We start from the raw sequence: 15,071 nt of genomic DNA on the forward strand, positions 1-15,071 counted from the left end.
TGATGTACCTAATATACATTCTCTGTCCCTCTCGAAAAGGCTGGCAAGCTATGGAGAATATCCCGTCTGTACAGCAGAACCTGGCAAGTTCCCCATGGTGCATTCCATATGCCAAAAACAGTAACAATAACGGGTCTCATTTCCCTGACCCTGAAAGAGCCTCCAATAAGGCACCGTGGGGAAGGACGAGTAAGGAGAGGCTGCTAAAATCTCAGAGTTGGGACGAATAGAGACGTTACTGGCACCCACTAAGAGCAAATCAATGAACAACAAAATGACAGTAAAACTATTAAAGATGAAATGAATGTTTTATATAAAATCCATTTTCCAATGTCAATAGTTATTAATGTAATTTTACTTGATTATCCTACAGGATTAAATATATATATTTCAACTCTATTAGAAATAGTTTAAACAGAAAACATGAGTTAAAAACATTTTATTTTGTGGAGGAGAGACAGGTCATGCCTGGTAGTGCTCAGGGGAACATATACAGTGCTGGAAATTGAAACAGTTGACCTCAGGCATGGCAAATGTCTTAACTCCTGTGTGCTCGGGCTCTCTCTCTCTCTCTCTCTCTCTCTCTCTCTCTTCCCCCTCTCTTCCTCTTCTCTCTCTCTCTCCCCTCCCTCTCTCTCTCGTCTGTCTCTCCTCTCTCTCTCTCTCTCTCTCTCTCTCTCTCTCTCTCCCCCCAAAACAAATACTTTAATAAACTTGTTCTTTAATATATCACTTCACTGCAAGTCTGTGTTAGATAATGGAGAAAAAATATTTCAAAAAATATTTCAAAATTCTCACACACATATATACACACAGGATTGCTAAAAGCTAAATTTACATTTAAAAACAGTAGTAATTCTAGATGCATACAGAGCAATTAATTAAAATGTTTAATTTTCTTTAATAATTTCCCAGGCATTAAATTTAGTTTGTAAACAATATAAAGATTATAACTTATTACTCTATTTCCAGGCCCATTGCCTTGAGCAGAATTTATATATAATTAAATCAAGGCAAGATTGAGAGTGAACAAAACTTTTAAAGGCCAAATAAGCAAAATTCCATAATGACAGATGACTAGCAGAGATTAAGATATCAACTTCATAAGATGACTAAGAAAAACACAAGGTGTGACTACAGACATGACTAAGTGGTAGGGTGGCATCCTGCAGGTGGAAGCCACGTTTAAAAGAGTAATAGAATTAACATCAGGGAATAACCTCATTTACAAGTCTAAGTCAACATCTAACAATGCAGCAATTCTGGGTCATTCACTGAATATTCTGTAGTGACTTCTGTTTGATTAAAATGATAGTTTTTCCCAGTTAAACAAAATAACTTCTTCCTCACTCTCTCTCTTCTTTCCCTCCCTCCTTCCTTCCCTCCCTCTCTCCCCACTCTCTTCCTCTTTCTTTTCCTTTCCCTTTTCTTTTTCCCTTTTCCCCTTATTATATTTTAGGTTGTTACAATAATGTTAAAGTTTAGGGAATTAACTACTAATTATTGCAGTCCACCAACACCAAAATGCCCATAAACTTCCAGGGTGCTTTTTCTCTCCCACCTCCACTGTCTATCTATAAGTTTATAACCCAAGGTTAAGTGTTTGTTATTATTAATACTGTATACTACTTTTTTCTGTCTCTATTCCACTGATAAGTGAGATCATCTGGTATTTGCTTTCCCTCTGACTAAGTCACTCAACATGATATCGTCCCATTCCATTGTCATTGAAGCAAACTGCATTTCATCGTTTCTTACTGCTGCACAGTATTCCACTGCATATATATTCACCAGTTTCTTCATCCATTTATCTGTTGTTGGAAATTTGGGTTGTTTTCATATCCTGATTACAGTACTAAGCCATGCAACAAACACCGGAATGCATGTATCTTTCAAATTAATGTTTTTGTATTATGGGTAGATACCAAGAAGCAAAATGATCGGGTCCTATGGGAGTTCTAACTTTACTCTTTTGAGAAGTCTCCTTTGATGGACATTTTTCATATGCCTACTAGCCATCTGTAGTCTTCTTGGACGGAGAAGTTCTGTTCATAGAGAATGAAGCAGGTAACATTCCCACCAACAGCAAATAAGGATTTCTTTTCACCAAACAGTTAGTTTCCTGTCTTTGTGATATATGCCATTCTCACTGGTATGAGATAGAATATCGTTATTGTTTTGATTTGCAGTTCCCTGATAATAATGATGGACATTTTTCATATACCTACTATCGATTCCTCCACCCCTCTCTGAGAGACTGGTAAGCTACTGAGAGTATCTTGCACACAAGGCAAAGCCTGCCAAGCTCCCTGTGACGTATTCGATATGCCAAACGCAGTAACAACAAGTCTCACAATGGAGATGTTACTCGAGCAAATCGATGAACAATGGGAGGACAGTGCTACAGTGCTACTACCCATCTGTAGTTTTCTTGGACACAGAAGTTATGTTCATCCTCATTTCTTTATGGGGTTATTTCTGCTTTTGCTGCTAAACTTTGTAAGGGATTATATAACTTGGAAATTAGCCTTTTTATCTATAATGTATGGTGTGCAATTTTTCCCCCCATTTTGTAGTGTGTTTTTTATTTTAGCCCAAGTTTCTTTTGCTATGAGGTCAAAAATTCAATACTGAACACTTCATCACTGTGTATACCCTGGAGGTATTGCCACTGCAATTCCTCATGTAACAAGTGTATAAAACTTGGCACACAGCAACCAAGTAAGTGTGTGAGTAACTCAACCCATGTGTGTAACTCCCAGCAAGATCTGCAAACAAGGTATACAGCCCCAAGCAAGTTTCATAACGTGTGTAACCCCCAACTAGCACTATAAGTACGTGTGTAATCCCTGATCATCACAACAACAAAGGGAAGAAATTCAGGGTAGATTTAGTAAATAAAGTATGTAATCAGTAGAAGGCTTGGAACCAAAGGAAAGCAAGGCTTTCGAAAACTGCCAAAGCTGAGAATTTGAACTGAGGATGAAAAAAAAAATTAAGGTATGTAGGTAGCTCATAGTGCATGCCTTGTATGCAGGAGGACCCAAGTCCGATACCTGGCTCAGCACCTTCACAGCAAGTATAGCCCTGGTAGCTTTGAGCACTGAAGCCATTTATATATATTCTATAATGAAGTATCTATTCAAATCCTCTGCCCATTTTTGAATGTTCAGTACTTCTGCTGTTAAAATCTGAGTACTTTATATACTTCAAATATTAATCCTGTTGGATATATGACAGGTAAATACACTCTCCATTCAATAGGGCAGCTTTTTCTTTTGGTGATAGTTTACTCTGCTAAGCAGTTTTTCAGTTTGATGTACTCCCATTTGTTTATTTTTGCTTCCTTTGTCACTGGGGCTGAATCCCCAAAGACATTTCTGTGGCTGATGTCATGGAGCATCTTGCATGTTTTCTTCTACGTATTTTATAGTTTCAGGTTTTATCTTTATAAAACTTTAGCCATTTTAAATTAAGATTAGTAAATAGTTATAATAATTTACAGAAAGCTTTTTTTTTTTTTTTTTTGCTTTTTGGGTCACATCCAGCAATGCACAGGGGTTACTCCTGGCTCTGCACTCAGGAGTTACTCCTGGCGGTGCTCAGGGGACATATGGAATGCTGGGAATAAAACCCGGGTCGGCCGCGTGCAAGGCAAACGCCCTACCCGCTGTGCTATCTCTCCAGCCCCCTACAGAAAGCTTTTAACAGCATTTTTATCATTTATTGAAGAGAAATGAACAATATTCATCATTCTCCTTTTTCTGAATACTAAATCTAAATAAACCAATTCACTTACTTTTTCCCAAACATTGTTTCTAAAAAATCTCCGCTTAACTTTTTTAGATATATATTTGTTGTGGTGGTGATGGCAGTACTTCGGGGGTGGGGGGGTGGGGGGCTGTACCATGCTAGTGGTTGGCAAGACATATGCACTACCACTTCAATCACATCCTGACCCTCTAGAAATGTACTACTTTCAGTTACTTCTATAATATTCTTTTATTTTTTTGGAGGGGGGGGACATTTCTGAGGGGTTTCACACACGGTGATGCTGTTGATGCTCAGGAATTGCTCCTAGTAGTGCTTGCTATACCCTATGGGATGACAGGGTCAAACCTGGGTCACCCACATGCAAGACAAGTGCTCTGCCCTTCGTACTACCACTCTGATCTTTATTTCTATAATTTTCTAAGTTGCAAGCCAAGTTTTATAGTAACTACACTAGTTTTTAGTTTACTCTTTTAGAGGAGGCTCCCACATGGTAGAAGTGTAGGTCTAGTGGTTTAATGAGAGGGCCTAAGGAAGCAATGCTACCTTGTTTCTGTAGTGCTATGGAGTCACCCACACCACCCCAGGGGAGCTCTTGAGACACCAGGATTGCATCCGGTGGTGTGCAGGAGACCATGGGCTCAGCTGCATGCAAGGAACATTCCTTAAACCCTTGCTAAGGTATTAAGGCCTGTCTCAGGCCTCTAATTTTGAGTTCTTAATTTTCACTTCCTTTCTGGCTGTTCAGGAATGTATCTCATAATTTATTTAAAGAGTAAACTGTATTTTCTGGGCTTTTTTTTTCAGACTACACAACTGTTACAAAAGACAGAATACTTAGGCCACAATACCTTTCCTGTAAAACTTTAAAGATACTTTAGGCAGTATCTTTTGCAATCTTAAAATATACTATCTTAAACCAATCTTCTTTTTTTCCCTTTTGGGTCACACCCGGCAATGCACAAGGGTTACTCCTGGCTTTGCACTCAGTAATTACTTCTGGCGGTGCTCAGGGAACCATATGGGATGCTGGGAATTGAACCCGGGTTGGCCACGTGCAAGGCAAATGCCCTACCTCTGTACTATTGCTCCAGCCCCTCTTAAACCAATCTTAAGGGAAAAAAGTCATTTCTTTATAGAAAAAAATCTTTTTAAGCAGCATATTTAGACAAGACTTTTTGTTAAGAAATAGTGAGTTCACTTGCTATCTCAGAAAGTTTTCATTTGAATCAGGAAAGATTGATTTTTGTCTTTCTTGGAGTTGGGTTTATATGTTAACACTGAAAATATTTGTGATTTATAGCTGAGTGCTAATACATTCATGTAAAAAATTTCAGGTCTAAGTAATATTTTGGACTAGAGTGATAGCACAGCAGGTAGGATGTTTGCCTTGCACACAGCCGACCGAAGTTTGATTCCTCCGCCCCTCTTGGAGAGCCCTGCAAGCTACTGAGAGTATCCCGCCCACACAGCAAAGCCTGGCAAGCTTCCCTTGGCATATTCGATATGCCAAAAATAGTAACAAATCTCACAATGGAGATGCTACTGGTGCCTGCTTGAGCAAATTGATAACAACAGGAGGACAGTGCTACAGTGCTTTATATTTATGTTTATTGGTATGTTCAAAGCCAGTTTTAGCTAATTGCTGGAATAATCTATTTCACTTTTGGTTCTTTTGGACCACAACTGGCTGTGCTCAAGACTTACTCCTGGCTCTGTGCTCAGAGATCACTCCTGCCAGGATCACATATGGTACCAGGGATGAACCCAGATCAAACGTGTGCAAGACATATGCTTTACCTACTGTACTCTCCCTCTGGCTCCAATTCTATTTCTATTAATTCTATTGTTGACTGTTAGAATTCATCATTATATCCTTCAATTTCTACCTCCAAAATCCCATCCTTCTTCATGAAATCAAAAATATGGCAAAAACTGAAACAAAACAAGTTTTCATTTTTTCAGAACAAAAGGAAGGGTGGGTACACCCTGGATATTACAATTTTTTGCAACTATTCCTTTCATACCTCCAAAACCAAGTAATATCTCCTAGGAAGAACAAGCTACTTTTTTAAACCCAATGTGCTCTTATTCCATTGTAAAATACAGAATCAAGTAGAATGCAAAGGTCTACCATTAAATAGATATTATTTAATGAGGCAGGGCACAACAATGAGAGAAATATTTACGTTCAAATAATGGATGTGAATTATAACAAGAATTATAACATTATTATAACTGTTAACAACAGTGTGATGGATTAGTCTAAGGCAGAAAAACTATCTTCTTGACAGCACTATCAGTTTTGAGACTTGGAAAGAAATTTCTCACAAACTCCTGTCACTATTCCTGAATCAGAAGTTCTCAATTGCAGAACTTATGGTACATAAGTAACATTCCAGACAAGGAACCACTTTTTCAAGGCCATAATCAGATTATTAATATTCCAATCACACAAAATGAAAATTTCTGTCCCTTGGTACACAACCATTTTAAATCAAATGATAAACTTCCCATGAATTTAACAATCTCAGAGTCGTAAACAGACTAAGAATATTTTGTTTCTAGTTTTTTTTTTTAAAATCTGATATGAAACTTGTTTTCTAGAGATCTACAGAGTTTTCTAAAAGGTAATTTATACTCCACAGTTTTACGATGTCACTAAAATATAAGGAAAAAATTGAATCTATGACATTCTTGCTCTTCTGTATTTCCAAACCATAAAATGCTCTTCACCTCGCAGCAGCACCATTTTACAACAAAGCAAGGATGCCAAAACCTGACTAAAAAATGCTGTAGAGGGCTAAAGAGATAGTGGGCAAGGTGCGAGCTTTACATGCAGCTGACCAGGGTTTGATCCCCAGAATCCCATATGGTCCCGACTAGCACCAGGAGTAATTCCTGAGTGCAGAGCCAAGAGTAACCTCTGACCATCACCAGGTGTGATTCAAAATAACAACAGCAACAACAACAAAAAAACCTGTACAAGCTATTTTATGGTAACCTAGATCTGAACTAAAATTTAAAACTAAAATATTACTGCAATAGTTTTTCAACTTTTATCTCGACACTTCCCTTTTCATTTGCTTTATTATCTGCAGTATGCTGGGTATTGACTGGCTGACTGCCTCACACAAATCTAGAAAAACCATTGAACTATAATTAATATTCTACATAACTTACTGAAGAATATAAGTCTTCATCAAAGTTCCCAACTCTTCTAAATAACTGAAAATATCTAACCTAGTCTATCTGCTTCCTTCCAAACGGAGCTTAATTTAACTCCATTCTAGATTCATTTACTAATATTCTAATGCTGTACTCACTGAACTGTAGTACAGAACAACACATTTTTGAGATGATTTTCTCAACTAAACTGTTGCAAAATATAAGTAAGATACAAACAAAATGACATCAAAAAAGTGCAGTTTCAACTAGCTCCACGCCCAGGGATTGAACTCAGGGTCTCACGTAGGCAAGTGCTCTCCCTCTGAGTCATCTATGTAGCCTGTAGCAATTTTCTTTTTTCTTTTTAGGTCACACCTGGCAATGCACAGGGGTTACCCCTGGCTCTGCACTCAGTAATTACTTCTGGCATTGCTCAGGGGACCATATGGGATGCTGGGAATGGAACCTGGGTCGGCCACGTGGAAGGCAAACGCCCTACCCACTGTACTATTGCTCTAGCCCTCTAGTTCTTCTCTTTTTTTCCCCTGCTTTTTTGGGTCACACCCGGTGATGCTCAGGGATTACTCCTGGCTCATGCACTCAGGAATTACTCCTGGCGGTGCTCGGGGGACCATATGGGATGCTGGGAATCGAATCCAGGTCGGCCATGTTGGCTGCGTGCAAGGCAAATGCCCTACCTGCTGTGCTATCGCTCTAGCCCCTAGTTCTTAATAGTAAGACTTTCTCAATAAAGAGCATAATTTACACTCCAAAAATATCATTTCATTTTTTTTTTGATTAGGAACAAACGTTTGTGGATGTCCTATTCTGAATAGCACTGTCCTAAAGAATTCTAAAGAAAATATATTCTAATAATCTTGCTGTGGTCTCCAAAAAAGAGGAAATATTTTCTCCAATTTAATATCTTACTGAAATTGTTACACTTTTAATGTAACTCCAATCTCTTTTCCCTTATAAATTTAAGAGCAGGTATTCAAATAGCATTCCCCCATCACCACACACACACACACACACACACACACACACACCTAACAGGCAATTATTTCTTCTCCTTTGGAGCCTTATTTTCAAACATATTTTCATTCATCTGGAAATCTACTATCTTGTAAACAGATACTTCTAGTATAACAAAAATCTCAAGACAAGAATGGATACTGATTGCCTCACTGGAGATATAACAGAAGGGTTAAAGTGCTTGCTGTGCATGTAGATAACCTGGGTTCAATCCCTGCACCTCATATGGTCCCCAGACCAGTCAAGAGTGATCCCTGAGCACAGAAACAGAAGCAAGCCCTGAGCAATGCTGATGTGGCCTGAAACCTGCGGGTGGGGGGGGGGGTGGGGGGGGAGAGAGGACCAAACAACAACAACAAGAAGACTAGAAACAGGGCTGGGAATATGACTCAATGGTAAAGTGCAAGCTTTAGGCTTCATAAGAACTGGGTTCTATCCTCAGAATGGCAAACAGTAAAATCTCAAGATTTTTCAATCATTTTAAAGACATGTATCCATATGACATTTAATAAATTAATGATCAGTGATTTAGAGCATTAAATTGTTTTTAGATTTCAAAAATTAACAGCATTTAAAAAATGTTAGAGATTATAACAAAAATTAAGTTTTTATGGTTATTTGAGCTTTTACTTTATCATTAAGGAAAAACAATGAAATTATAGTTTAAGAACCATTCTATAAATTAGTAATTCCCATGTTTTCTCAAGAAAATTAAAGATTCAAAATAAGAACTGATTGTAGGGGCTCTCAAGCAGTGCTCAAGGTGCTATGCAGGTCTGATGGTTAAACACCTGCACCCATTCAGCCCCAGAAGGTATGCCCTGTAATGAAGCCCCAACCTCTTCAGTCTGTTCTCCATAAAGGTCTCACAGCTTCTCACAGCACCCTAGGGGGTACCAGAGACAGGTCATACTAAATCCCTCTTTATAGGTGCATAACTCCTGGCTGCTGCGCAAGTCTGCTTAACTTTGGTGCACAGGTGTCCCCCCCAATATTCATTTCCTGAGTATTTGGTTGCAGGTCAACCTTGCTCTCACAAGACCCCCAAAATACTCAAGCCTTACCTCATGGGCTGCTTCCCAGGTCTGTTTGATTCTGGTATTATAGCTGCTATCACATGTTGACCAATAAAAATTCCCCAGTCTCAACATAGGACTGTTTGGTGCAGGCCCTGAGCACTTGTGATAGCAAGCTCCCAGTGTCACTACCTGCTTTACTTCAACACCTTAGCTGCTGCTGAGAATTAGCAATTTTTAATGTTGGGTCAGAACCACAACCCACTAGAGACTCCAGTGCTACACCTCTCTATGGTATTCACGATTCCATAGTCCTGCAGTCACTCAGAGATAAGCAATTCAGATACAGTGTGTCTGAAGTTTGAGTTTTTGTGCCCCGAAATGCCAATCAGGCCTGCTTAAATGCAGACTTTAGATACTAGCTCTAGATGCAGGGTCAGGTGTAATAAAAATGGAGGAACCAACCTGCACTACAGATGAAGACAAAAACAATCCTGAAAAAGTAAGATGGGAGGCACAGGGCTCTGTGACTTTAGCATAATTACATATTCAAACCAATGGAACAGAACTGAGAGCCCAGAAATAAGTCCTTAGGCATATGGACAGTTAATGTATGACCAAGGAGCCAATCTCTTACTTTATGCACAAAAATTAACTTAAAATTGATTAAAGATATATGTAGAGACCTGATTTAATAAAACAAAAGGAAATATAGTTAAAACTACACATTATCATGTAGAAATTGAACCCAGGGTTGCCTCATACAAAGCATGTGTCCTATCCCCCTGTGTCTCTGTTTCTTACAAAAGTTTTTTTTTTTTAATTTTTTATGAAATATCCATGAGATATACCACTACACAGTTGTCACGATTGGGTTTCGGTCATACAATGATCCAACACCCATCCCTCCATCAGTGTGTATTTCCCACCATCAATGTCCTGTTTCCCTCACACCATCCCTCAGCACCCCACCCCACACCCCCATCCTGCCTCTATGGCAGACACTTTTCTTCATCCTCTCTCCGCCCTTTTCCTTTTATCCTCGCAGAAGTCTTAAGATAATAAGTCTAGAAAATTGTGACCCCCAAATGGTAGTAATAGATATACAGAGCAGGCAATTTATTGATAAAACTGTGAATATGAGTTTTCAAGCAAAGAACAAACTATACATAAATACATATGTATACGTATATATACATATAATACATATATACATACATATAATGGATATAGAGAAAGCACATGAAATTTTAAAGAGTTTTACTGATCAAAGAGCCACCAGCCTAGACTTCTGGGCTGATCCTATGACACAGTTGGCCAATAAGATGCAATGGAAATAATAAGTGTACCTATGGTCTCTTCCTTAGACTCCTGCCTCTATTAGGAGTACAAGCCCAGGCTGACCTGCCAAAGGAGCAGAGACCACATGGAGCAGAACACAGATGTATAGAGTGGCTTTTATTTTTTCAACAAGATGGCCAAGCTGAGTCAAAATTAAATAAATAAAATCCCCAAACCAAACAGAAAAATTTCTGGAGCGTATTGCGCTGAATGCAGATAGTCAGAAGGAGAGGAACTAACAAAGGAACTAACTAACAAAACTCTCTTTTTTTTCATGTCACTGGCAATGTTGGAAATGACCACTTGGGCCAAGAACTGATTGCTGAAAGAAATATACAAGGATCTCTCTCTTATGTGGAATCTAACAGAAACACAGTAGAGGAATAACAACTGCTCAAAGACATCAGAAACTGAGAACTGGCCTTCAATTGGATGCAGACCACAGGGGAAGGTAGGGAGGGTAGAACAGAGGGGGAAGATGACATCTTTCTCTCCTTTTACTAGCCACAGCCACATTATGATCTTCACATTTTTCATCGTGAATTAATGCAAGTACTTTTGAAATGTCAAAAGATGACTGAGATGACAGCAGAAGGAGGTGGTCACTCTGGGGGAGAGTGGCGAGCTGGAATGTGTAAGGCATGAAATCCTATTAGAAACAGTGTTATAAACTACAGTGTCTTTTTTTAAAAAAAAAAAACTGTCATAGGAGGATCTAATAGACATAGAAAGATTGCATTCATCTGTCAAAGAAATGAAGATGCTGGGAAGGTGGGAGGGAAACTGGGGACGCTGGTGGAGGAAAGTTGAAACTGGTGATGAGATTTGTGTTGGAACTGTATATCTGAAACTCATTCATGAATAACTTTGTAAATCATGGTGCCTTAAAATTAAGAAACGTTGGTACATCTACACAATGGAGTACTATGCAGCTGTTAGAAAAGATGAAGTCATGAAATTTACACATAAGTGGTACTAAGCGAAATTAAGTCAGAAAGAGAGGGACAGACATAGAAAGACTGCATTCATCTGGGGAATATAAAGTAAAAAAATAGGAAACTACCATCCAAGAATAGTCGAGATAAGTACCAGGAGGTTCTCTCCATGGCTTGAAGGTCAGCCACACATGCTAGGGGGAAAGGCAGTTCAGATAGCTAAGGGAACACCAAATAAAGAGTGTTGAGAGGATCCTCCCAGGATGGGAGAAACATGCTTAAAGTAGACTATAGGCCAAACATGATTGCCTCTCAATGCCTCTCTTGCAAACCACAGGACCCAAAAGGAGAGAGAGAGAACAAAAGAGAATGCCCTGCCACAGAGCCAGGGTGGGATGGGGGGTGGGGGGTGGGGGGTGGGAGGGATGCTGGGACCCGTGGTGGTGGAGGATGGGCGCTAGTGGAGGGATGGGTACTTGATCATTGTATAACTGAAACCCAAGCACCAAAATTTGAAAGTCTACAACTGTACTTCATGGTGTTTCACTGATAAAAATTTAAGGAAAAAAAAGAGGACAAGAATAATTAAAACTATAAAGAAAATAAAAAAAGAAAAACCTCTTCTATCCTTTTACTAGCCACAGCCACATTATGTTCTTCACATTTTTAACCATGAATTAATGCAAGTACTTTTTGAGATGTTCCTTTCACCTCCAATTCTTCCAAACAACTGTTAGTCTAATATACCACTTCTTAAAAAGCATCAGTTGTTATCTAATCCCTAACTCTTCTTCCTTGACTCTGTCCAACTCTTCAGACATGGAACGTCCTGTATCAATATTATGTCTATTTTAATAATCTTTTCATCTCAGTTCTCCTAGTAAATATCTAATCTCTAATATAACATGCTCATTATTACTTTCAAAGCTTGATTTATGCCGTTTACTACTAAAAAGGTCTTTCGCTTTCTCCTTTGCTTTTCAGTCATACCCATAGCTAGATCTTACTCCTCCACAGTGGCTTTTCTAACATATTAATCCATAGAACTCCCGGAGCAATAGCACAGCGGTAGGGCGTTTGCCTTGTAAGCAGCCAACATGGCCGACCCGAGTTCGATTCCTCCACCCCTCTCAGAGAGCCCACAAGCTACTGAGAGTATCTCGCCCGCACGGCAGAGCCTGGCAAGCTCCCCGTGACGTATTCAATATGCCAGACACAGTAACAACAAAGTCTCCAACGGAGGCGTTACTGGGCCCGCTCGAGCAAATCGATGAACAACGGGAGGGCCTTTACCTTACCTTACATACTTTAATTAAAGCTCCATCATACATGCTTTATAGTCCTATTTCACTGCTTGGTATACATATTTTATTTTTTTCCTACAGGCTTAACTTTTTAAAAAGCATTAGTGATATATTTAAGAATCTCACTCAAGTCTTCTTAATCCTCACAGTAATTCATATATACATATTGCTTACATCCTGTATTGCCATTAAATCCATGGGAATAATTCTCAAATGTCTAATAAAAATTTTTTTATAAGTTTATTTATTGGCTTTTGGACCATACACAGTGGTATTCAGGATTTACTCCTGGCTTTGCATGAGGGGATCACTTCTGGCAGGGTTCAGACCACATCAGGTGCTGGGGACTGATCCTGGGTTGGCCATGTGCAAGGTTAGCAGCGTGCCACCTGTACTACTGCTCTGGCCCCTAAAATTGAGAAATCTAAGAAAATTACATGACTAGACAGAATTCATTGTTTTCCTTATATATACTAGAAGAAAACTATGTAATTAAATTTAAATGAAAACTGTATACCTTATTTTATGAAAAATGTATTTGCTTCACATTAAAATACATACCCTCTCTGAAACAAATCCACATTGTAGAACTTGTTTAGCTCCACAGAGAATTCTACCATTGCTTGGACTTCACTCATTTTTAATTTATACTGAGAAGACAAATCTGCTAACAGCACCTTGAATTAAATGGAAAAAAAAATCCTGAGAAGCTTAACAAAAACACCAATTTACAAAACATTAATACTTACACATATTTTAAATTATGATACATAAAATGAGCATGGAAGTTCAGTGTACCTAATGTAGTCTGTAACACAAATATCATGAGTCTAAATTCAATGAATGTACTAACACACTAAACAATTTTGTCCTGTTGGAATGCTTTTTCTAAAATATTTCCTTTGTGATAACTATATATGATAATATAGCAAACTGAAAAAAAAATCCAAGAAACTTGATTTTATCCGACCTAGACAAAATACTTTTTTTTGTCCTTAATTCTAACCCTAAGCCAAACAAAATAGTTTTTATTTAGTTTTTGTTTGGGGTCCATACCCAAAGGTGCGCAGGTTATATTCCTGGCTTGGTGGGGTTGCTCCCGGCGGTGCATGGGGAATGATGCAGTACTGGGAATGAAGCCTGAGTCCTGCATGCAAAATATGTACTCCAGTGCATTTAGTTATATCGCTAAAAGTTCCCAAATAGCAACTTTTTAATAAAAAAAATGAGCTACATACTTTTCTATTACTTAAAATATTAGTTTTTAATCTTTTCACTAACCAGGCATTACTTAATCCAAGATCTGTCCTTCCTTCCTTCCTCCCTTCCTATCCCTCTCTTTTTCTCTCCTTCCCTTTTTTCTCCTTCCTCTCTCTCCCTCCCTCCCTCCCTCATTTCCTACCTCCCCTCCTTTCTTTCTCTTTCCACAAATGATTTTATTTCAGAAAGAAATTACACATTAAAAGGAGACATAGGTCAGAGTTCACATTCAAACAATGGCAGTGAATCTAGGAAAGTTAACAGTTATTAATATAGAAAGCCACATAATTAAAGAAAGTGAAGAGATAATGGCAGGCATCCTTCCTTTCAATGGAGACAAGTTTCCACCTTGCAGGTCTGGCACTGTGGAAAAGGCAACACAGCCAATAAGCCCAGGCCAGGATTGAAAACAGGGCCTCACACATGTAAGGCAAGCACTATAGAATTGAGTTACATACCCACCTTGCATAAGTCTTGAAAAACGTGGTCACAGGGCAATTTTATCACTGTGTGAAAGTCATAAAATTAATTACATACTGCATGACTATATATTTTTTTAAATCATTGAATAATAATTCTTACCAATGAAACATGCTTTTAAAAGCAATTCAGAATAATAAAGTGCTGAAAGACAATTCTCTGTAAATCTGGTGTCTGTGTGTCTCCCAATCAGACAGACAGTCTTTGTTTCAGACTACTTCTCAAGGACGTTTACATAGCAAAAGTCTCAGAAGTGAGACAGTCTCTGAATCTGTAACAAAGGGCAGATTTGTTTAGGGCAAGACAAACCTCCCCCTGAGACATAACTCAGACAGGCTTATTGTCCATTAAACTCAGGGTTTTGTCTCCTATAAAACAACTTACTCATATGCAGGTATTGTCTGATACTCTAACAACTGCTACTGCTATGGACCATCTTTTATTTTGATCTAGGAATCTGAGGTCTTCTGCTCACATCTATGGCACCATGGCAGTTTAACTTTGTATGTGGGATAAACTTTCAGATCCTCCACAGTTCTTGGAAAAGTTCTTCATAGAAATTTGGTAAACTTCATTCCTTAAGGCATTGTTATTTGCAATACTGTTAACAACACGGTTTCATAGAGACATGCCACCCTCCACCAGCGTGTCCTTACGTCAACCTACCCCTCCTCCCACCCTAGTAAGCTCGGTTCTATAGAACCAATTCCCAGGTTCTTTTTCGTAAACATTAAAATTTACTATGTGTTAAATATGAAGGA

At 38.6% G+C, this 15,071-nt stretch overlaps 1 protein-coding gene across 9 annotated transcripts in view; it reads right to left on the reverse strand.

The window, feature by feature from the left end:
• Positions 1-15,071, reverse strand: part of FAM135A (family with sequence similarity 135 member A) — a 142,701-nt gene that overhangs the window by 109,740 nt on the left and 17,890 nt on the right. For 7 of the 9 annotated variants that reach the window (XM_056109611.1, XM_056109600.1, XM_056109591.1 and 4 more), the window contains exon 3: positions 13,132-13,247. In XM_056109611.1, coding sequence (XP_055965586.1) covers positions 13,132-13,208 — 77 coding nt within the window. In that variant the 5' untranslated portion in view covers positions 13,209-13,247. Of the gene's footprint in view, positions 1-13,131; positions 13,248-14,292; positions 14,337-14,412; positions 14,582-15,071 lie in introns of all 9 variants that reach the window. The other 2 variants (XM_056109583.1, XM_056109575.1) reach the window with 2 other exon arrangements.

The sequence above is a fragment of the Sorex fumeus genome, unplaced genomic scaffold (genome assembly GCF_029834395.1).
Source record: "Sorex fumeus unplaced genomic scaffold, SorFum_2.1 ptg000008l, whole genome shotgun sequence".
Taxonomy (NCBI): Eukaryota; Metazoa; Chordata; class Mammalia; order Eulipotyphla; family Soricidae; genus Sorex; species Sorex fumeus.